We start from the raw sequence: 22920 nt of genomic DNA, 5'->3' as shown, positions 1-22920 counted from the left end.
AAAATTTTAAAATTTTAATGTGAAGGGACTAAATATCAAACCTTACAAAAGTACAAGGACCGGCAGCATATTTGACCGAAAACAAAACAAGTGCCAATATAATATAATAGAAGATACATACGTCAAATCTAGTTCAGACTTTAAACATGACAGATAATAGCACTGCTCATCACAAAGTAAAAATTAACATAATAGAGGCTTTTAACTGACAAAAAGAGAACCTCTAGTTCAGCATGTTCATACTAGCAAACTAAGTCAAAGCAGTGCTAAGAAACTTTTATATAGTTTTATACTTACACTTTCATCTATCCCACTCCAAATCGAAATGCTGCTTTGGGTTTACCTTTGAAGGACTCCCCTTGATGCCTTTAGGTGACTGATTCGTCAACCAATCCCAACCCATGATGTGAGGCAATGCAAACTGTGACAACATTGGAAAACCACATAGCAAAAGCTTTTTTCGTTTTACAACCGCATAGCAAGGGAGCAAATAATTTAACCCGAACCAACCCACTTAAAAATAATGCCCAAGAAAAGCTCAAACAAGGTTTATGATCATCTACGGTCATTACCGGTATATTATTTCAGCCTGACTAAAACCAATGTTAACATATCATGAAATTTAATTATCATATAAGAACATATTAACCTATTTTAAGTGCCATATAAGTCCCATAGCTCTTCAATGCTATGTCTAGCTTTGAAATGACAAGATTACTCCCCTATAGCGGAAGTCCAATATCACATTAAAAATAGGCTGCAAACTACGTAAAGCAGTCGACATTCTAATTTGTATGTGCACATGTATGTACATGTGAGATCAAAAGTATTTCTTTCAAGCATTGTAGAATTTTGAAAAAGGAGTTCTAGTCCTAATTACTGATTACTAAGGTAATTTAGAGATTTCTATTGTGATCTCACACAGATACCTACAATATTTATTGAAGATCATTAAATCAGGGAAATAGCAATAAAGTTGAGTTAGTCATCATAACATACACTGAATGCTGTCTTCAAGACTGCGAATTCCGCTGTTGTAACAGGTACGTTAAAGTTCTCGTTTGATTTTAGAACGTTGTTGGTAACAGCTGCAAAGAAATTACAGAGGAAGTTAAAACTTACATGGAACACCCTGACAAAGAAATAAATGTAATACCAGCTACCATATCTTCTTGTGGATTGCCTTGCTCAATAACAAATGGATAATAGTTGCTTAAAATTGAGGAAACATGGTATTGGGGAGAAAATGAAACGAAAGAATGAACGGTTGTTCTACACTTCCATCATAAAGTCTTAATTCTTCAAAAACAAAGCATTGCCGATATGCCTAAGGAGAAAATGATCTATTACTTTTTCAAGCATTAATCGATTTTACTTCTAAAGGGGAAGTTTTTTCAAAACAAATTACATTATATGTAGGTGATAATGATTGCATAAATGAACATAATTGACATATTGATAAAGAAGTCTAAGAAGCTAAGTTCCTATATTTGCCTAAATAGCATTTGAGGCACTAAACAAGGTATACAAGAGTAGGGCCCTGCTTAAGTTTCTCTTTTAGTAGGCTCTTACATGCTCTCACACCTACACATGCTTTCGGCTAGCCTTTTACCACACAAGCAGCAATAACAAAAGATGATAAGCATTTTTGTTTCAATGGCATTGTCCATGAACTATGCAGCATCATCTCCCCTTTTAAAAACTGGAAGACACTGGTTGTGAATCTGATGTTAAAAGTTAGGCACATGTCTTTCTTAAGACCAAGATGACAGAGACATTTGGTCCAAGAAAATCTCATAACTGTTCTATACAACGAACATGTGTAGGTCACCAATCCCCTAGATGTATGTACATACATAGCAGAATTTTATGTTCCCATGAGTGTAGCTATTCTAACACAATCTCTATCAATCAACCATTATCCTTTCAAGTGATCTTAGAGAAAGCTGTAATAAAGATTAGTATTGTCCTACACAGTTATGCCCTTGATTCCTAGACCTGTCCTGCCAAGATTATTCTTGTAAATATTAACTCAACACTCACCATTCTTTCAAAGTTGCGCCAAAATATAGCTTGCTCTCCTTTCACAGTAATACAATGTTATCAAGTATACAAATGATACCATATGTTTCGTCCCGACTATTTGATGCTATTTTATTTTAGGAAATTTCTTAACACTTAAAATGCCAATTGTCCCCATTCAACTATTTGCTAACCTTATTCTAAGAACCTCTTCCCATCCTATGTTATTGGGCCTTGGGTCTAGTATCAGATAGAGGCATATGTCAGATACCTAAGTTTTTTCATGTATTTGGAAAGATCTTGGAGGGTCATATGCCCACATCGATGTCCTAAAATATGGAGAACACGGGTGTTGGACACAAGTACTTCAAGAAAAATGAAGCATCGGAGCAACATAGTTCTAGCAACCAATAGTAAATTTCTGTCCACTACAACTACTCGAGTGTTGATCTGAGATCAACCTGACCTCATCAAAATACCAACTTTTAACTATGTGTACCACCATTGGTGATGATGAAACACTACTAAACTGCTTCATATAAGTATCTGTTCTTTACAGTAATGCTACTCTTTCTTGCAAATAGTTTGGAAGTAATGTCCAGCTCTTGGACAAACAAATAAATAACAACAGCAACAACAAAAGGTAAAGTTGCTTTGAAAGAGAGCAACATTAAAGTTCAACACAAAGAAAGCAATTAGAACAGAGTACTTACTCAAAGAAATCATGTAGCCATTACCGCCATCAAATGCCTTAATACATAACTTCTTGCTTACTTGGCCAGCATTGCTGTAGCAGAAATAATTTGTCTTAAATATATATAAAAAGAAAAACCTTGCATGCAAGCATTGCTTTTTCTATTGGTTATTATTTTTTTAATTTTTGAAGCACACAAATGTGCCACTAAAAGTTAATAGAAATTAGAATTGCTTCCAACAAAATGAATATATAAAAGAAACAAGTGCGAAAAACTAACCTTGATTGCATTGAAGGGTCATGGTAGAATTCAGAGGCATCATGAGCACCCATGCTTATCAAAGACCCAACCTCCGTCGGTGACAAAGCAAATTTCTGCAATATGTTAAAAATCAGTGTTCCTAGCAACAAACTATGCAAAGGCCAAGAGCAACAAGAGAAAGTGTTATCATAAACAAAAGGTATCCAGCTGGGAGTATGCTAAATTTGAGCTCTATCTATCAATGCATTAGAAGTGTAATGAGGAAACCAGATAGGATTATAAGAAATACTTACCTGTCTCTGTTCCCAATCGTACTTGCGCTCTCCAATGGCAGGGCAGAATGTCAACATCATGGAACCACGGCGATTAACTTTAAGGCCACCAATGTCGGACTGCAAACACGAGGCAAATGAAAGTTGCCATTCACTAAAATGAAGACCACGTAAGGAAAATAATAACTACAAATATTTAGGAAAGGCAATGGGAGCATACATCCATCTTAACGAAAGTTGGCAGAACAGGAGAAATAGAGACTGAAGCTTTCCCCTTGTATATCGTATAAGGAGCAAACACACGACCATTGGCATTTCCTGCATACATATGAAAAAAAGAATCACAAACACGAGTTATGGTTAATCAATATTTGTGAAAAAAAAAGCAAAAGAGAGGGACAATTCGATACCTGTAGCAGCGAAATCCTGTAGAGAAGTTGAAAAGGCAGCTCGGGATTCAAAGCCATCACCCCATTTCGCAGATTTCAGCGACCTGCTTGCAGTGAAAACATCATTAAAAGCAGACTCAACTAGAAAGGGTTCAATGGCCGTATATTTATTTGTAAAGTAAAGAACTACTTAAGTCATTTTTTGCAGAACAATGAAAACCGTTTGCTCTGAACGTGATGAAATCCATGAAAATTAATATTTACCCAAAAAACAGAACCTCTAACTCTGAAATATGAAGATATTTTTTGGGGGGTTTAGAGGAAGAAGACGAAGTTAGGGCTTAGTTGAGGTTTTAGAAAGTAAAAAAAAAAAATTAGTGAAGGGGACAATGTAATATAGTAGAATAAACACTTCGATTCTTCGTTCTCAAGCACCATAAATCTTTAAGTAAAACAAAATAATTAGGGTTTTTGAATGTAAGCTAAGAAATTGAACCTGGAGAGCAAAGAGCGACATTGTTTCAACATCTTGGTGTAGGTGCGTGGATTGACGGGGATATTGCTCTGGTTATTTCCCGAATTTACTTTATAGTACCCAAAATTATTCTATTAAAAAATAGATAAATTAGTCTCTTACATTTATAAGAAAAAAAATTCATTCATCTATTAAAATTTTTATCTCTTTTTATATTAACATATATCACTGCTTGTGTATTCTATCAGCCAAATTAATTCTTAACAACATAAATGTATGAAAATTTTAATAAAAAATATTAATTTACTTTTTTTATCACAAATTCAATTAATTGATTTATAGCATCTTATCTTCGATGATATTTATGGATACTTTCAATTTTAGAAAAGAAAAATGAATTACTCAATTGGATGACATAATACAATATATATATTTAATATTTCTTCTTCTTTTTTTGTCAGACCAAATATCAATTAAACCTTTTCTAGACTAGTCTAACCTTACTCTATTTATTTTAGTATTTCATCAAAATTTAAAATTATTTTATAAGTTTATCGCATTGATTCTATTTTATAAAAAAAATCGGTAAAGATTCTTTCTCTTTTTTTGGGTTGTCCATTACTTAGTATATTATACTTATTTCGACTTATTTTATACTTATTCTATTATAAATAAATCGAAAAAATTAAAGGTTGGGAAAAATCTGGAAAAATCAAAATTAAGAATAGAAATCTTTGACGAACGGGTCCTAGAATTGTTATTATTTCGACACAAGAAAAGAGTGTGTAAAATTCATTTTCTATGTCGAAGGCTAAAAGGACGAAGAATACTCCCTGTAAGTATTTGTTTCCCTCATTTATCATTTCTTTCTATTCTCCATTTACTTATCTTATGTTTAGTATCAAGTCAAATTGGATTTAGAAAACAAAACCTATTATGTAACATTTAAATCTGATACAATGATTAATTTGTCCATCTTTTAATAAAAGAGCAAAATGCAATTTAACTACTAGTACAGGGGCATCCATAGTGCTTTTACCATTTTATTAGTTTTCTTATACGGTGAATCATCTATATAACAGCTTCATTTGTCTGCCCAGGTTTTGCCTGTTACAGAGAGGTAATTATTTTACACCTAATACGGCATATTGTTATAGGTGTTATAGAGAAGTAATCATTGTAAACTTACCTTGACCTTATATCATGAATTTCCATCAAATAAAAAAGTCAAAATTACGTTCAAAAAAAAAGTGAGAATCAAATTAACAAAATTAAAAGACGTATAATAAGTGCATGCATTATTCTTGTATGCATATTTTATTTTACATTATTTCACATGATTAATTATAAACTTCATAAATCTAACAAGTTCAATTCATCAATATAAGTTATCAAATTAAATAAATTAATTTATTATGATATATTAAATTCAAGTAATCTATTTATAGCTTTATGATGTTCTGAATTCATAGTAGAATGATTAATTAGGAAACTTAATAATTTATTGAATTGATATTTTTTTAATTCCACTCATTGACGATTATTTTCATTTAATAAAATATAATTAATTTAATTATTTTATTGAAATAATATTTTAATTAAAACTATTTTCATTTAATAAATAATAATTAATAGATTTGTTTATATGAAATAACTATAATTTTACTTAAAATTTTAAACAGCATGTTATAAAAAAACGATAAATAATGTACTTCATAACTATGGATGTTGTTGTTATAAGTCAAAAGTTGTTATAGAGAGTTAAAATAAAATATAAAAAAAATCTGTTCTACTAAAAACTTTGTTGTTATTGCAAAATATTGTTATAGTCGGTGAATGTTATAGAGAAGATTAATTGTATATATTAAGCATTGAGTTAGTATTAAAATTCAACTGAGTACTAATTTAGTTGGATTATGTTATATAATTTTTTTTACAAAATAAAGTATATTAATTTGAAAGTATTTTAATTATTTTATATCAGGCCCTTTTATAATTTATAAAAATTTAAATTAATAATGACAAAATTACACTTTGGCCCCTAAAATGATAAAATTATATTTTTACTATCATAAAAAATATATAATTTAATTTCGACCCTCCAAAAAAAATTTCTAACTTCGCCCTAGTGAGTTGTGGGGGCAAGTAAACAAATATAAGAGTGATGATGAATTTAGTAATTCTATCTTGCTCTATTGTCATCCTTAATCTCTACTATAATAAAACCATTGATTGAATTGAAGTGACTCATCGACCAAGTTTTAATTCAGTTGATAAATCATTAAAAACTCATTATTTTTACAAAAAAAAACTTATATTATTATGAGAATATTTTATCTTTTATAAATTAATAAAAAATTACCTATGATAAATTTTATCATTAAAATCAAAACATCGACAATTACCTATGATAAATTTTATCAATAAAATCAAAACATCGACTCTTACATAAATTTTTAATAATTTAATATATTTATTATTGATAATCTAACGTAATAAAATATATTCTAACATAAAAAATAAAAAAATAAAAAAAAACTCACTACAAAAAGAGATATACACGTACATGGCGGTGTTAAAAATAACATATATACATGCATAGTATTTTTTGTTTACATCATTTGACCTAAAAGGTATAAGAAGCCTTGTTCACACACACATGAATATATATATATATATCCACATGCATGCACGGACAAAACATAATGGATCTAAGTCTACGAATTCCACGTCAGCAGAAAAAAGAAGCCAAATTATTGGTCAACTTTTGCAGCCATGGAATCCGTTGTGAGAAGCCTCCCAGTAATTTCTCAACTCTCAATGAGTCATCCACTTTGAGAAAATAGACATTCATCATGGATAAATAAGAAAATTTTTATAAAAGCCCTAGAGTTTGTCGTTTTATTAAAATAACTTATTATAATCATTTACATTTAAATAACCTTTCATTAGAATTGAATTATGGTTTATTGATCGGTGTTTATCTTTTTAAATTGTTTAGGTTCGAATTATAAAAAGATTATTTATTGTGGTGTGTGTTGACTTTGAGGATTAAAAATAAATAATAAAATTTTGGAGAGAGTAACCTACAATTGCATCATTAATGTATTAACATGTGATTTCATTAATTTTGAAGGGTCTCTATAACAAATTTACCAAGCTATTATCTGCCCTTGTTCCATCCCCAGTAATGATTTGCTCTTGTTCCCAAGTAGCCTGCTTTAATATATGTAACTACATTTGGATTAGATCTTGATTCTAAAGAAAAACAGTGTAAAATGATATTTAAAAAGAAAGAAATGCATGAACCCCAGGCCCAGATGTTAGGCTTTGAAACTCAAGAATTAAATAAAAAGAAAAAAGATGGCAGACACGCGTTTGCATTATTGATTATCACAGAATATTACTAATACCAATCATGATTCACACTGCAAGTCAATCACCCTATAGCAGATATACACAAAATCAGCAACTTGCTAAACCCCCCAGCTATAAGCCTCTCTACCATCTATATAAAGGACCTTCAATGGTGTCTCTTAAAGCATCTCATTCATTTTCCATCTTCAAAAAAAATGGCTTCGTTTCATATGATTACAACCCTTCTTTTTCTGCTAACAATAATGCTGGGTGCATCAAATGCTCAACTCAGTGCCACCTTTTATGCCAAAACCTGCCCTAATGTGTCCACCATTGTTAGTAATGTGCTGCAACAAGCTCAAGGAAATGATATTTGGATATTCCCTAAGATCGTTCGCCTTCATTTTCATGATTGTTTTGTTCATGTAAGAACATAATATTTGTTCCATTATATGTGTGTATATATGTACATGCATGCACTAATGGTGATATACATGCAGGGTTGTGATGCTTCGTTACTGTTGAACGGTACGGATGGTGAGAAAACGGCAACCCCAAACCTTTCGACGGAGGGATATGAAGTTATCGACGATATCAAAACGGCGTTGGAGAAAGCTTGCCCTCGTGTCGTCTCATGTGCCGATGTTTTGGCACTTGCTGCTCAAATTTCTGTTTCCTTGGTATGTTCCCATTTTCATGGTTAAAAATTAGTTTAATTAGCGGAATAATCAAATTGTTACATATGATATATTACATATATTTCATGTTAATGGATATGTACCTGTTTATAATATTGAAAATGAATAAAATTTTTACCAAAAGTTCTAGTTTATTATTTGATCTATCTGACAAGGATTAATTGGCTATTTTTTTTAATAAGAGCTTCCATAATAATTTTACTTGATTTGATTAGTAGTAAGACAATGTTGTTTAAAGAGTATGTTTTGCATATAGGGTGGAGGTCCGAAATGGCAAGTTCCGTTAGGGAGACGGGATAGTCTGACTGCGCACCGGGAAGGGACTGGAAGTATCCCGACCGGCCACGAGAGCCTTGCTAATATTGCAACCTTGTTCAAGAGCGTGGGACTTGATTCTACTGATCTAGTCGCTTTGTCCGGTACGATTACTTTCTATTGTAAAGATTATAAATAGTTCAAACCACTCGATAAACAAACATTTAATTTTTATTTTCATGATGGTTGGTTCTTAGGTGTTCACACATTCGGAAGGGCTCGATGTGCGGCGTTCATGGACCGACTCTACAACTTCAATAACATAACGGGGAAAACCGATCCTACCCTCAACGCGACATATGCAAACACACTCAAACAACGATGTCCTAAAGGCGGAGACACTAAAAGTTTGATCGATCTCGATGAACAAAGTTCGCTTACGTTCGACAACAAGTACTTTTCGAACCTACAAAACCGAAGGGGGTTGCTTCAAACAGACCAAGAATTGTTTTCCACTAATGGGGCTGAAACAGTGGCCATTGTTAACAGATTTGCAAGCAGTCAAAGCCAGTTCTTTAGTAGCTTTGCGAAGGCCATGATAAAGATGGGGAACTTAAACCCTTTGACTGGTACCAATGGAGAAATAAGGCTCGATTGCAAAAAGGTCAATTAGAGATTATGTGAAATGGGTTTTAACTTTTAAATCAAGTTTAGAGCTTGGGTTTTTTTTTTTTAGTGATGGGCTGTTTCTTTAAAGTATGCAAAAAAGTATTATCCTATGATGTTTTGGAATAATAATATTGAAATTTTTAGTTATTAATTAGAATTTTGTATTAATAATCTAATTGCATATTGTTTACTCTACTAAAAAAATAGATAAATTAATCTCTATACATTTGATTAAAGAGTAAATTGATTCTTCTATTAAAAATTTCATTAGTTTCTATTATTAAAAACTGGTCTTTATATGTCAAAATGTGATACATGGTTATTCTATCAGCTACACTAATTTTTAATAGTAAAAATAGATGAATTTTTTAACAAAAATATCAATTTGTTGCTTAACCTAATATACAATGACTAATTTACTAAGTTTTTTTAGATAAATAAAGACAAAATACAATTGACTTCTAATACAAAAATCTTCATAATACTTTTACCATCCTTAATCATATAATGTCTCATGATCTTGTATGAATTGTAATAAAGGGAACACTTTATAAATCAAAACATTTTTTCTTTAATAACATATCCATAACTCGTGAATTAAGTTCAATAATTTTGTTGGAATGTGTACAATTAAACAAAAGAAAGCAAAATATCATATACGAAGAGAATGTTCATGCGATGCAACCATCGTAGACTTGCTTGGGGGGCCGTTGACGCAATACATAAGTGGCAAAAAAAAAAAAGATTAATGATCCAAATGAAAATGATAGGTGGTCCATTTAATTTGTTTTTCTTATACAGATTTCATATGGTTTTGGACTTTGAATAAAGTTTAACACCGCTGCATGTTCAACATGTGACAGAAATTAAAATATATTATAATTTTTTGTATTTTTTATAAATTTAAAATTTATGTTTTTAGTTTTAACTTTTCAGATTTTAATTATTAACACAAACACAATTAAAATTATTTTAATAATTTTAAATTTATTATAATGTTTTTTAGTTATATTGTTACTGAATAAATATTTTTTAAAAAATATTATATCGACAAAATTTAATAAAAAATGTTAATAATTAAATTTAAATTTCAAATTAAAGAAAAAAACTAAATTTCTAAAAACACCCTTTGATTTTTTTTTTCACCTTTGGACCGTAATGTAATATTTATTTATTTGGGTATAAACAAAACCTAGAAAAACAACGGAACCACTCTATCTATGCGACGAGTTGGGGCCTGGAGGCCATTGACAATTTGACATCTCTGTAGGGTCAAAGGCAGTAACCTGCATATTGGACGACAGCCAACAACTCCATTACAAAAATATTATTGCTCCAAATAAATACAAACAAATTCACCAAGTTGTGCATTAAAATTGCTAGTTTGCTGCGTATCACATCGTTATATGTCCTTACTTCAATTGCACATCCCATGTACAAATTTGAAGGTTGTAATCCGACTTAAAAATATATATAACTATGTAATATTTTAATCAAAAATTAATATTATTAACTATTAGGAATAATTAATTACATTAGAAATTGAAGTATAGTACTTAAATATCAAATTTAGGCATAATAGAGGGATCAAAATTGAAATTTTATTATTTTTCTAGAATTGCAAAAAAAAAATGATAAGACCAATGCAAACCTAAAAGAAATAGAGTATGCAAATGATATATAACAATGTAATGTTTTAACCGAAAAGTTAACGATATTAACTACTTAGACTAATTAATAATATTATAAAAATATAGAGACAAATTTATATTAAAAAATAATGTATAGAGATTAAATTTCAAGTTTAAACATATTAGAGGGCCAAAATTAAAATTTTAACTATTTTAGTAAAATGCAAAAAAAAAAAAGAAGGAAGGGGAAAATATAACCTAAAAAAAATAGAGATCACCAGAATTGTAATTTGACTGTTCTTAACATAATGTAAAATAAAAATAAAAATAAAAATAAAAATAAAAATAAAATAAGCTGGACATATGTCAAAGAAGGACCTTCCTTTTATACATATATATATGTATATATACTAATACCATAACAATTTGATGTTACAATAAAAGAATAACATTTTTTATGTGGCACATTTAAAAATTTGCAATTTGTCACTATAAAAATTTACCATGTGTAATTATTTATTATATTAAAAAATTAATTTAATGATTAAAAAATAATTTATTAAATTTGATTATATAGTATTCAAATATCATTAATTTACTTTAATAATACTTGCATACCAAGATAGTATTGAACAAATTAACCATGCATTAATTATCAATTTTTTTTATAATGCTATAATTTTAGTATAATATCTTTATATAAAATAATATTTTTATATAATTTTACCATAAAAATTGAATTTAAAGATAATATAAGCTAAAAATTGAATTTAAAATATCGTCCGTGTTATAAAAATGGAAAAAAATGTTCTTAATTTAAAATTTATATTTTATTAAATAAAAAATTAAAAAACTTACCTAAAAAGTTATTTACATAAAATGAATAAATAAATTACTCTATATGATATGTGTTGGTAGTCAAAGGTTTAATTTAATAATAAACCGTTGTTACATACATTATACCATACGAATTAATTTTACCGTTTTTATATGCAATGCATCGTAGTATGGTAAGTAATTAAATACAATTCAAAATTGCATAATGGAAAGTGCTAAAAATTAGGTCATATATTTAGTAATTCTTTTTATTTTAAAAATATTTTTTAAGATTACTGTTTTTTTCATCAATTTTATTTTATTTATTACAATGATAATATTCAATTTAATGCAGGCAAAACACATAAAATAATAATGCAATATTATGACTAAACTTAACTATTTTAATCGATAATATTAATACATATCCCATGCATAATTTGTCGGAGGAACTACTCACTTTCGAAATTAAAATGAATTAAACAGATTAACGATGTTAGAACTAAGCTGGATAGTAGTCTGGTCGAACATATGATATAAAACCATATATAAATCAAACCGTTTTGAACTATAAGTTAACTCTAAGATTTTGTACCATATCATTAAGTTCATTTTAATTCTTCTATTATTGAAAGAAATATTTTAATCTCTGAATGTTTGAAAAGTTTACATTCTAGTCCCTACACATTAACTTTGTCATTAACGAATGTTGTGGCTTAATGGTAGCTGATATGTCATTACATCATATTAAAAGGTTCAATAGTCTTGAAAATAAATGAAATGATATGGATCAAACTCTAAATAATTTAAATAAATAAATAAATAAAAAGAATCAAAAACAAATTCGAGGTAAAAGCAAAATTAATTTTCTTACCTCTATTCATTCTTGAAAACTGTTGTTTAGCTTTTAAAATTTAATAATTGACTTAATGTCACGTCAATCACAGTTAAGTTACAGTATTCTATTAACAATAAAGTTAATGTGTAAGGATTAAAATGTTTACTTTTTAAATATACAATGTTTCTTTTAATAATAGAGAAATTAAAATGAACTTTATAATATAATACAAGAATTTGTAATAAACTTTAGCTTTAGTAAAAAAAACCGAAAATTAAGATAAAAATAGTGGTTCAATCAATTGAACCAAAACATCAATTGGTCAAATCAATAATTGATCACCTAATAGATTTGAGTCGTTCCGATTTTTATAACATTAAAAAAATCCGAACTATTTGCTTAGCCCAATGAAACTCAAACTATAAAAAAAAATTAACTCCAATATTGAAATAATTTCAAAAGTTTTCCCTGACTTTGTCTATATCAACAAACAATTCAAAATGTCTCGATTTTTTTAAAACAGGTTCAGGTCAAATAACAATGATTCGGAACACTTTTTTTTACACTATTTCAGAAACTCAATGACTCAATCGTATGGATATGTCAAATACAATATTTTTTATCCTAGTAGGAAAGAGAGGGAAATTGATACTCAATTTAAAATGAGTAAACAGAATTCCATATTCGATCTCACAAATACATATGAAATTTTATGAAAAATCGTAATTGTATATATGGCTCGAAAAGAGATCTTTCATATCTTTCGAGTAAAAAATCAAAATAAATAATTTACATCTTATAAAAAAGAATGAAACCTTTCCCACCACCACATGAGCAATGGTGCCATTCAATCAACCATGGCACTAGATAATTGGATGGAACCAACTACGTGGTAAGAAAGACGTACCTAATAAAATTCTGCAAAACCCTTCTTCTTTTTTTTGGAAACCTATATAAGAGATTTTAAAATTCTTGATACCGCGAACGAAAACATTCATGGCATTGTGACGCGGCCTCGTAGCAATTTGTTAAATTTTTTTTCTACTTATTTCGTGGAAATCAAAAGGCAAAAAGAAGAAAAAACTGCTCGAATTCTTATTTGGACGAGGAAGACCAAAGCCACGAGTAGAAAATGGAAGAGTATTTGCAGTACATGAAAACTCTCCGATCTCAGATCAACGGTTCTTTCTTCTTTGATATTTTACTTACTCTGTTTGTTCCTTAATTTTTATTTTCTCGGAAAATGTTAATTTGTGGAAAGGAAAATGGCAGATGTGGAGGATCAAGCCGCCAACGTTTCAGCTGAAGAGCAGATCCACTTTACTACCATTCAAACCTTGCAAAATGATATCCTTTCTGGTACTTTCTTCCTGTTCTTGTTCTTCTTTTCTCCTTATTTTGCTAATCGATTCGGCGGGAATATAGAATAACTTGACTGTGCTTTCGTTTCCTTTTCATGTATGTATGTATGTATGTATGTATGTATGTATGTATGCGCGTGCTCGCGCGGAAAACTGTACATTTTTTGTAATTTTCATACATTTATATATATTTACTCTGATCTTTATAATCTTTTACTTGGATCATATACAAGAATACAATATGAATCGAATTTTAAGTAAATTAAAATATTTAATTATTTGTTCTATGTTAGAACGTTCCAGTAGTTAGATTTATATTGATAACCACAGTATTCTTGATCAATGACTTTATAGGCGCAGGAGTATAATTATATTGCCAAGTTTAATAGTGATTTGTTTAGATATTAATTGTGTATGAAAGAGTGTACAGCTTATTTATTTTTCCTCTACTGAATTACTTTTCTTGTGTGTATATTAAAAAAGGAAAAGAAAATAGCAGGGAAATGATAGGTATAGTGTTTTTGAATATATTTGCTTTTAAGGATTATACATCTCATTTTCTCTACTTTTGAATACAAATAATCCAATGTTTTGTATTGAATCAGTTGTTTCATTCTGTTAATCTCAAACCTTACCGTATTTTCTGCTATTTGCAGCAAAATCTATGAAACAACAACTTATGGAAGATATCGAGAAGATGCTGACAGCAAAGGGCCAATTATGTTCGCTGATAATTGAGAAACAGAGAAAAATAGCCGCTCTAGACTCTGATTCAACCACACTTGCCCAGGTTATTTCTCTATCTCACTCTTTAATTGTATGAGTGACTTCTCATATGATCATCAGTTTTGAACTTTGCTAAGAACAAGAAAGCAAAACTCATAGCCAGAATAGAAGCTATATATAATAAACCCAAAAAATCAGTCTATATAGGAATAGCAATGATAATGCGGATTCAAATATTTACGGATATTCAACCTGTAGTTAATGTGAATATAAATAGATATGGCTTCTAAAACGATTAAGCAGATACAGATGTAGATATTGTAAAAGTTTATATTCAACCCGTTGTTATGCCTATGTCTGACTGAGAATCTCTACTGTGTGTATATATATGTTTCTACTTTTAAACAAAGAAGGAAAGGAAACCTTTATGCAACTAATTTGAGAATAGCCATAATGTAAGATGCTGGTCCAATGAGATTACTGTTCTAATTTTTTACTGAATAGCAGGCTCAAACTCAGAACTTTAAATACAACTCTAATCTGACCAGAACAATATGCATGTCAAACTTTAACTTTTTACCCCAAATGCGTATGTTGGCTACATATTTGAAATGTTCACATTTATTTCTGCAACTGAGATGAGGTATCCTATTGCCATTATGTTTTTTACCAGCATTTCGCTTATCATTTTAGTCTCTGACTTGCATACAGACACTGGAGCTTATTCAACATGAAAAAATCAGTTTAACTTCCAAACTAATAGAAAAGAGGTAATTCAAGTGAGCTTATAACAATTTAATCTACACTGTTTCATATTGTGACTGTGAAAACTGTCTTAAACTCCAAGATGATGTGTAGCTTGTTTGTCAGCGTGCTATCTATGTTTAAATTGTGGGTTTCTTGATCATTTTTCTGGAGAAATGCCACATATATTGACATGTTGATCAACATATGAGGCCTTGAGTCCTTCACAATGATGGAACTCACAATACTTGGTTCTATTTTTGCTATGGATTTGAGGACGTTGCTTGACTCATATTAATGTCAGTGGACCATGTAGTTCTGATGGATGGCTGCAGTTCTTGGTTTAATGTTACAGTCTTTTATATGTTTGATTTAATGATTTTAGGCTGAACCTTGTCAATTACTTATACTCACATTCTTTCATATGCTTGATTTATTTATCTTCCATGCTTTATGTGATGAATCCCCATCTCCTTTATCCTGATAACAGGGCTTACTACTCCAAGGTGGTCGAGGATCTTTCTTACAAATTGCAGCAACAACAGGTTTGACTTTTGAGTTCCAGAATCCACTTCTAGGTTTCTGAGTTTTGCATTCAGCTCTTCAGCATGCAGTTGGTGATATCCTCTTCATATGTGCGTAGGACTGGGTCAAATCCCAGAAACATAGAAGACAAATGGAAGAGCATGATTTGGTACATTACGACATCTTCTATGCTTTCCTTTGTTTAGGAATAAGAATAAATTCTTGTAGTACAGAGCTAGTATACTCATCTCTCTTTCATCTTATACAAATTTTTTAAGTTTTTGGCTAATGTTGGTGAGTCCGACTTGATTGAATAAGTAACATAACATGGTACGTTATATAGTAATTCTTGACAACACAGATTGGTTTCTAAGGTTTCGTACAATTTGTATGATTTTTGGTCTTTGGCATAGTAATAAACTGATGTCCCTTTAGCAATAAGCATGCATATAACATATAATATTTGAATGCAGATTTTTAATATGAAAATTCATGTAAAAGTTAAGTTCCTGTTTGCTGGGAGATCCACGTGAAATTAGTTTAAATATATTTTTCGAGCTGATCTGGTTAATTCATGATTTTGCTTGAGTATGGAAAAGAGAGAGAGAGCCCTTATGCAGATAAATATTCAAGGATTACCCTAGTTATAAATCAATCTGTAATGGTTAATAAGTTCATGACATGTTTTTGCTTATCTGAGTGTTTGGGTAGCTTCTAATTATTGTAAATAGATTATTTTTTTTATTATTCATAAATTTTAATAATAAGCTCCTGCAGGTCAACAATAAACTTGACGAGAAAATGACTGAATCTGAAGGTTTGGCTTCAAGACTTATCTCAATTTATTGTTTGAGGAATTTTTCGAACTGTTTATGCGGGTTATGCTTGAAAGTTGATCCTAAGCATTTATTTTTACTCAACTGCCATGTTCTACAACAAATTTTGGTGATTCGCGAAATTGATCCTTATAACTATGTCAATTATTTCATACTGTTTTGGGTTAATCTTGCAGGTAACATTAGTGTTGGAAACTGTTTGATCACGGACAATGAGGTAAAAACCCTTGCGCCAATGACTGAAAAAGATTTGAGGGGTTAGTTATTTGCGATAAACTATACATTAACTTTGATCTAACGTATAATGTCGTACATGAAATTTAGTTTTGTGTGATTTTATACATAAAATTTTGATTTGATTTAATTTTCTCAAATTATTAACAACATTATCGAATTAACACCATTTTAGGTTGATATATTGCATTGAGAAACAATTATATTAATCCAATATAAAAATAAATACATGTATTCAGTTCTTTAAATGTATACATATAAACTATAATTTAAATTTCATGTGTATAGTTGTACCAAAAATAAAATTATATATCAAATTGCATATTAAAAATTATATATATTTGATATTTATCCCTAGCTATATCTAATGATTCCTTTTAATAACAGAATAATGAAGGGAATGACCTGATTGTCAAGTTGGACTTGGAGAAAGCCAAGCTAGATGGGATTGAACAAATGAAAGCCACACTCATGAGAGATAATGAAAAGGTTAGTAGATAAATTCAAGAGGACTGACACGATGCAAAAAATAGCATCAATACAAATGTATAAATGTATCAAAATTTATATAACACGAATTATTAACATATCAAAGTTTATATAAATATATAAGACCTTAAACTTTATTATGATATATAAAAATACACGAATGCTACATAAATACATAATTCCTTTTACTAATATGACTCAATTATATTTTTAAGTTATTTCATTTGGATGGAAGCGGTTTTATCCATTTGTCCAAAATACAAAGTGGATTGCTTTCTATATTTACAACCGAAGCTTAGTTTTAGCTTCCTTATTTTTAGAATTCTGATTGTAAATATTTCAGGAGATTGTTTTCCATATTTTTAAAATTCTTTCATGGTTTTCCTTTTTTTCAGATTAAGGAGTCTATTGAGCAAGCAAAGCGCGGATCAAACCATTTTAAGGTGAATTGCTTGCTGAAATTCTTTCATACAACTGTGAGCTTGTTTACAAGCATGAAAGTTATACAAGTATGCCATTAGAGAACTGTCATTCATAATCCTTGCAAATGTTTGATTGAGTTGCATACCAAATAGTATATGATGTGAAATGGTTGCATACTTGCTACTTTTATGTACAATTTATGTATCTGTTACAGTTTTCTTTGTTTCGTTACAAATTTTGTTTGTAACTATAGCCGGAGCTGCTGGAAATAAGTGTAATGGCACTTGAAGAAGAATACAAAGCACTTCTATCAGATAAAGACGGAGAAACTGAGTATCTTTGCTCACTGCAGGACCACCTTGAACGAATAAAGGTAGATATATGGTTTTAGATTATGCTTTCTGTTTCATGAAGCGGCCTTCGGATGGGGTAATTCAGATGGTTGAATGTTTCTGGTTCGCTTGCACGAGATAATTCGATGATTCCGCCATCTTAAAAGTCTCTTAGGCCAGTTCTTTTCCTAGCAAGATTATTAATAGGTGCGTCCTTGTTTTACAGGGGATTTCTCACGTGATTAAATGTGCCTGTGGAGAGGAATACATGTTGGATCTTCGTGCCTGATCAGGTAATGTACAACTCAAAATTGATAGGCTAATATGGTAAAAATGTTAATAGGCTTGAACCAAGGGAGCAATTTATCACAAGTAAATGCTGCATATTTTACTGGAGAACGAATATCAGACACATGCCATTGCTTTCATATTATGTGCCAATATTGGTTCATGTGCTCTTGTGCCAGTTACCTACCCCAGCCATTTTGAAATGCACCTGTTGAGTTCGTAGTACTTTGGTATGCCATTGCTTAACCTGAGAAAAAAAACGAAAAAATTAAATGGAGAGTTAAAATGAGAAGATGAAATTAAGGGAGTAGAAAGAAAGAGAGAGAAGTAAAAACCTTGAAGACAATTGAATAATTGAAGAAAGTTAAAGAGAAGAACCAGAGAATAAACTTTGAAAGAGAAAATGGAGAAGGAATTGGGATACTACGTGTGTTTAAAAATGGAAGATTAAAAAGTAATTTGCCAACCAAAAGTGTTTTTTATTTAAAAAAAGTTAAAATTTTTTAGTTTGCTGATCAAAAAGACCTTTTAAAAGTTAAAATTTTCACTTTGTTTAGCAGTATTTTAAAGTAAAAAATGTTTTTCAAGAGCACAGCTAAATAAATCCTTAATCTTTGAATAAGACAAATTTTCTAACTTCATCATTAGAAAATTTTTTTGGTCTACATTAGGCTTAAATCTTGGTAATTCTTTTCAATTTGGCCATTGAACTTAAATTCTGTTAATATGTTAGATGTGATACTCCTATATTATGCCACATTATCACCTAAAAATTTAAATATATTTAATCTAAAATATAAAAAAATATTAGAAAATTATAAATAATTATAAAAAAATTTTAAGTGATGATTTTATCTGACCCGACTCAAAAGTGTTGCATTATTATCTGACCCGACTCATGGGCCAGTTCAAACTACACCCCTCTTTATTTAATTTATTAATCTCTCCATGAAACCCTTCACTGCCTCCATTAACAAACAAGTCTCTTTCAATTCTGGGACACCATAAAAAGTGTGAAAAGCATGGGGATACTCAATCAAACATGCTTCTTTCCCGCATTTCTTCAACCCTTCGTAGTACCTTATTTGCCAATCATGCATCGGGTCAAACCCTCCGACTACCACCATTGTCGCCGGAAACTTCAACCTCGATATATCATCAACCGATTTTGGCCCAAACACATTGCAAGCTGGATGGTTCCGATCCGACCCTTCCGGCAAAAACGCCTTCCATAACCAGTCCGTGCCCTTCACTGATATCATCGGCGCGTCAACTATTCTGGTCTCCGATTCCGTCCTTTCTTCCCCGCCGAAGAACTGTTGTATTGCTATTAACCCTATCAGCTTCACATTTCTTAATCCGTACTCGCACGCTTTCACTGCCACATGGTGCGCCAAGTTGCCGCCGGCACTATCGCCGGCGATGAAGCACTGCTTTAAGTTAACATTTAAGGGAAGGTTTTTGGCATTAGCGTTGTCGTCGATGAATTTCAAGACATCAAATCCGTCGTCGTATTGTGATGGGTATTTATGCTCTGGGGCCAACCGGTAGTTTACAGATATAATCACTGCACCGGTTTTCTTACAAAGCCTTCGACAAAAGTCATCGCAAGGTATGGAACTTGCCGACAAATATGCAAAACCACCGCCGTGAAAATAGACGATGACTGGCACGTCGTCGTCTTGATTTAGGGAAGGAAGAAAGAGGCGGAAGTATAAGTTGCGAGTGGCGTCGACGACAGTGTCGGATGTTTTGACGCCGTCGAAGGGTTGTTGGGAGGGAGGAGCTTTGAAGTCGAAGAGGTTCATGATGTAGCGGTTGATGGTGCCGTCGGAACGGCGAGAGAAGTTGACGGCGAAGCCGATCATGGAACTGAAAAATCGATGTTTCCATGGCACGTCTTGAAATTTGGAAGTTGGATTGTTGGACATTTTGTACATGCAGATCTTTCTAATGGCTTTCAACTCACTTCATTCAATTCACTGTTGGTTCAACTTTAATATTTGTGTGCAAGTAACTATGGATTACGTACGGCTGCGGATATAGATTTAATAATGCAATTTTAATTTATGGGTTTGAATTCAATATTTTTATATTATGGAAAATCATTTGTGAAAACCTCATTAAATATTCAGTGTATTTATAATTGAACTAAATTGATTAGGTCTAGAATTTATTGATATATCGATTTAAAATAATGTAAAAACTCGATTAATTTACGAATTAGTATGAACTAATTTACTCGACCTAAAAAATTAATTAAATCATATTTTATAGTTTAATAATTTTTAAAATTTTATACATTTTTAATAATTTATTTAATTTGAATCAAATGAATTGAAGATTATTGATCTATTTTTAAAAACATTGCAAATATTATCTCATATCTATATTATTATTATTATCAATTACGTTTTAGCTTAATAGCAAAGTTGAGTCTAAATTTTAATCAAATCGTGAAATTTTTTATATTTACTCTGGAATTAAAGTTTCTTTTTAAATTTATTTTGGTATTCAAGTAAAAGAAAAACTAATTTAAAATTATTTCTCATACATTTTAAACTATTAACTTTATCCTTAAACATTTAAATTTAAACATAATAGATATATACATATTTTTGAATCCATTTTTTTAATTATTGTGATAATAACATTAATTAAATTAATACTCAATTAAAAGTAAATTATAATTATTAAATTCAGTTCAAACTAAAAATCTCATAGTAAATGTCTCATTATAAAATGAATTTAAAAGTTCCTGTTTTAAAAAAATTAATTATTTCAAGTAGTTGTAACCGAAAGGTGACCGATTAATTAAATGTGCAAAGAAACAGAAGACTTCATAAATGCAAACAAAAAGCTTAGGTGAGTCCATACATACATATATATATTTAATATTTATGGGTTTTTTCTCTGTGTATGAAACTGACCGATTGATAAAAATAATCCTATTCAACCTTACATTCTTTAATTTAACGTAACCCCACTAATAATTACCACATTGTTAAAGTCAGTCCCACATTCATTTTCAAAATATAAAAAATTAAAATATGCAACGTATTTTTTTATATTTCCAGAATTTTATTTATTTCCTTTAAATTTTAAATTTTAAATTTAATTGTTAATATATTAAAATTATTTGTTAAATCAAGAAAATATATCACAAGGCTCCATGGACGAGCAGGAAAACCCTACCAATCGCTATTCAACCTACAATAGAAGACTGAAAAAAGAAAACAATGGATGAATCATAGTTTTATTCATCTGTATAGTAGATGCGGATGCGATCGAGTTTGAGTAGAGATTTTTTGCTTTTAAAGTGTACAACTCAACTTAATCTTAAATTAAAAGTTTTTATTTTAAATTTAATTATAAAATATATAAATATTAATATAAAATAATATTTTGTTATTTTTAAAATAGTTATATGAATTTTTTTTAATGAATTGAGTCTGATTTTTTTTTTTTTGAAATTCAAGCATTCATCCAACTCATAAGTAGATCTATTTCATAAAAATGAAAAGGATCCTGATTCAAGGAGATCAATTTCAGGTTTTTGTGTCTTCTTTGCTGGTTCACTTATCTTATGGAGTAGCAAGAAACAAAGGGTGAGTTTAGATGGGCGGTGCGTTTACCTGCGTTTAGTGTAAAAACAGTGGTGGCAGTGAGATTAGATACTGTAGTGATACTGTAGTGATACTGTAGCGTGAGATAAAAAATAAGCTAAACGCACCGCACCGCACCGCACTCAATCGCCGATCCAAACCCACCCAAAGAACAGTTTCTCGATCAAGCGCAAAGGAAAAATATCGTGCAATGTCGAATAAAGAGAGGGAGGAAGGTTTTCAGGGTGTTCGATAATCTGCTTAGGGAGGTTTTAACAATCTTATATCATGATAAAGCAGATAGTGCTTTTGCCCGGTTCAATTTAATGTAATCTAATTGTTTTTTTCTCTTCACCGAAAAAAATAAGCATAAAGAGAAAAGAGAGAGGCAAACTGAAAACGAGTGTTCAAGAGATGCAATCATTAAGGGAGCTCGAAAGGAAGGTAGGTTAGGAGATTTATGACTATTATACATTATAAAACTTTATGTTAAATTCTGTTATTAATTCATGTAATTTATGAAAGTTGTGGATTTAGTCTATATAATTTAATTTGATTAATTTTATTAGTTTTACTTGTTGAATTAGCTTAGTCGTCCTTGTACTTTTTAAATTTTGAAATTTTAATCCTGAATCAAGTAGTACAGTTACATTTGTTAGGTTAAATTCAATTACTAAACATATATTATGTATACAGTTGTATATTTAGTTCATATTCTCCAATAAGGCTATTCTAAGTTTTTATATTTATCGAATTTTGAAATTTCAGTCTTGATGCAAACGACAATTATCAATTCATTTTTTGAGTATTGTACAATTAAAGGATTAGTACACACAGAGTAAAGACACACCCACACTACACACCAAACACGCACGCACTATGTCCAAAGAGAGTTGCCCAAATAGGAGGCTCAAAATTGGGTGGGTTCTATGGTAAATATCCCTTGGCCACCAAGCCAATCACAGAAGGTCATAATCGT

At 30.3% G+C, this 22920-nt stretch overlaps 4 protein-coding genes across 4 annotated transcripts; 2 read left to right on the top strand and 2 right to left on the bottom strand.

Annotated features, from left to right (window-relative positions):
- Window positions 1-70: 70 nt before the first annotated feature.
- Window positions 71-4376, bottom strand: LOC107909129 (single-stranded DNA-binding protein WHY2, mitochondrial). Its single transcript, XM_016836562.2, has 8 exons — window positions 4136-4376; window positions 3661-3743; window positions 3471-3568; window positions 3272-3370; window positions 2997-3091; window positions 2736-2809; window positions 1000-1088; window positions 71-421 (listed from the first exon to the last, which is right to left on the bottom strand). Exons 1-8 carry the CDS (start codon window positions 4165-4167, stop codon window positions 302-304), a joined length of 690 nt encoding a protein of 229 aa, XP_016692051.1. The 5' UTR covers window positions 4168-4376; the 3' UTR covers window positions 71-301.
- Window positions 4377-7657: 3281 nt separating this feature from the next.
- LOC107909128 (peroxidase 53-like) lies at window positions 7658-9240 on the top strand. Its single transcript, NM_001327011.2, has 4 exons — window positions 7658-7896; window positions 7972-8151; window positions 8426-8588; window positions 8682-9240. The coding sequence occupies exons 1-4, from the start codon at window positions 7687-7689 to the stop codon at window positions 9095-9097; spliced, it is 969 nt and encodes a 322-aa protein (NP_001313940.1). The 5' UTR covers window positions 7658-7686; the 3' UTR covers window positions 9098-9240.
- Window positions 9241-13340: 4100 nt separating this feature from the next.
- LOC107909127 (uncharacterized) lies at window positions 13341-18459 on the top strand. Its single transcript, XM_041098952.1, has 12 exons — window positions 13341-13559; window positions 13651-13737; window positions 14396-14529; window positions 15177-15235; window positions 15700-15754; window positions 15853-15903; window positions 16512-16551; window positions 16747-16787; window positions 17192-17293; window positions 17689-17736; window positions 17970-18089; window positions 18275-18459. The coding sequence occupies exons 1-12, from the start codon at window positions 13511-13513 to the stop codon at window positions 18335-18337; spliced, it is 849 nt and encodes a 282-aa protein (XP_040954886.1). The 5' UTR covers window positions 13341-13510; the 3' UTR covers window positions 18338-18459.
- Window positions 18460-19182: 723 nt separating this feature from the next.
- LOC107909126 (probable carboxylesterase 18) lies at window positions 19183-20412 on the bottom strand. Its single transcript, XM_016836559.2, has one exon. It carries the CDS (start codon window positions 20274-20276, stop codon window positions 19266-19268), a length of 1011 nt encoding a protein of 336 aa, XP_016692048.1. The 5' UTR covers window positions 20277-20412; the 3' UTR covers window positions 19183-19265.
- Window positions 20413-22920: the final 2508 nt, after the last annotated feature.

This window comes from Gossypium hirsutum, chromosome D08, assembly GCF_007990345.1.
Source record: "Gossypium hirsutum isolate 1008001.06 chromosome D08, Gossypium_hirsutum_v2.1, whole genome shotgun sequence".
NCBI classification, from domain to species: Eukaryota; Viridiplantae; Streptophyta; class Magnoliopsida; order Malvales; family Malvaceae; genus Gossypium; species Gossypium hirsutum.
This window is presented reverse-complemented; position numbering and strand designations above follow the sequence as displayed.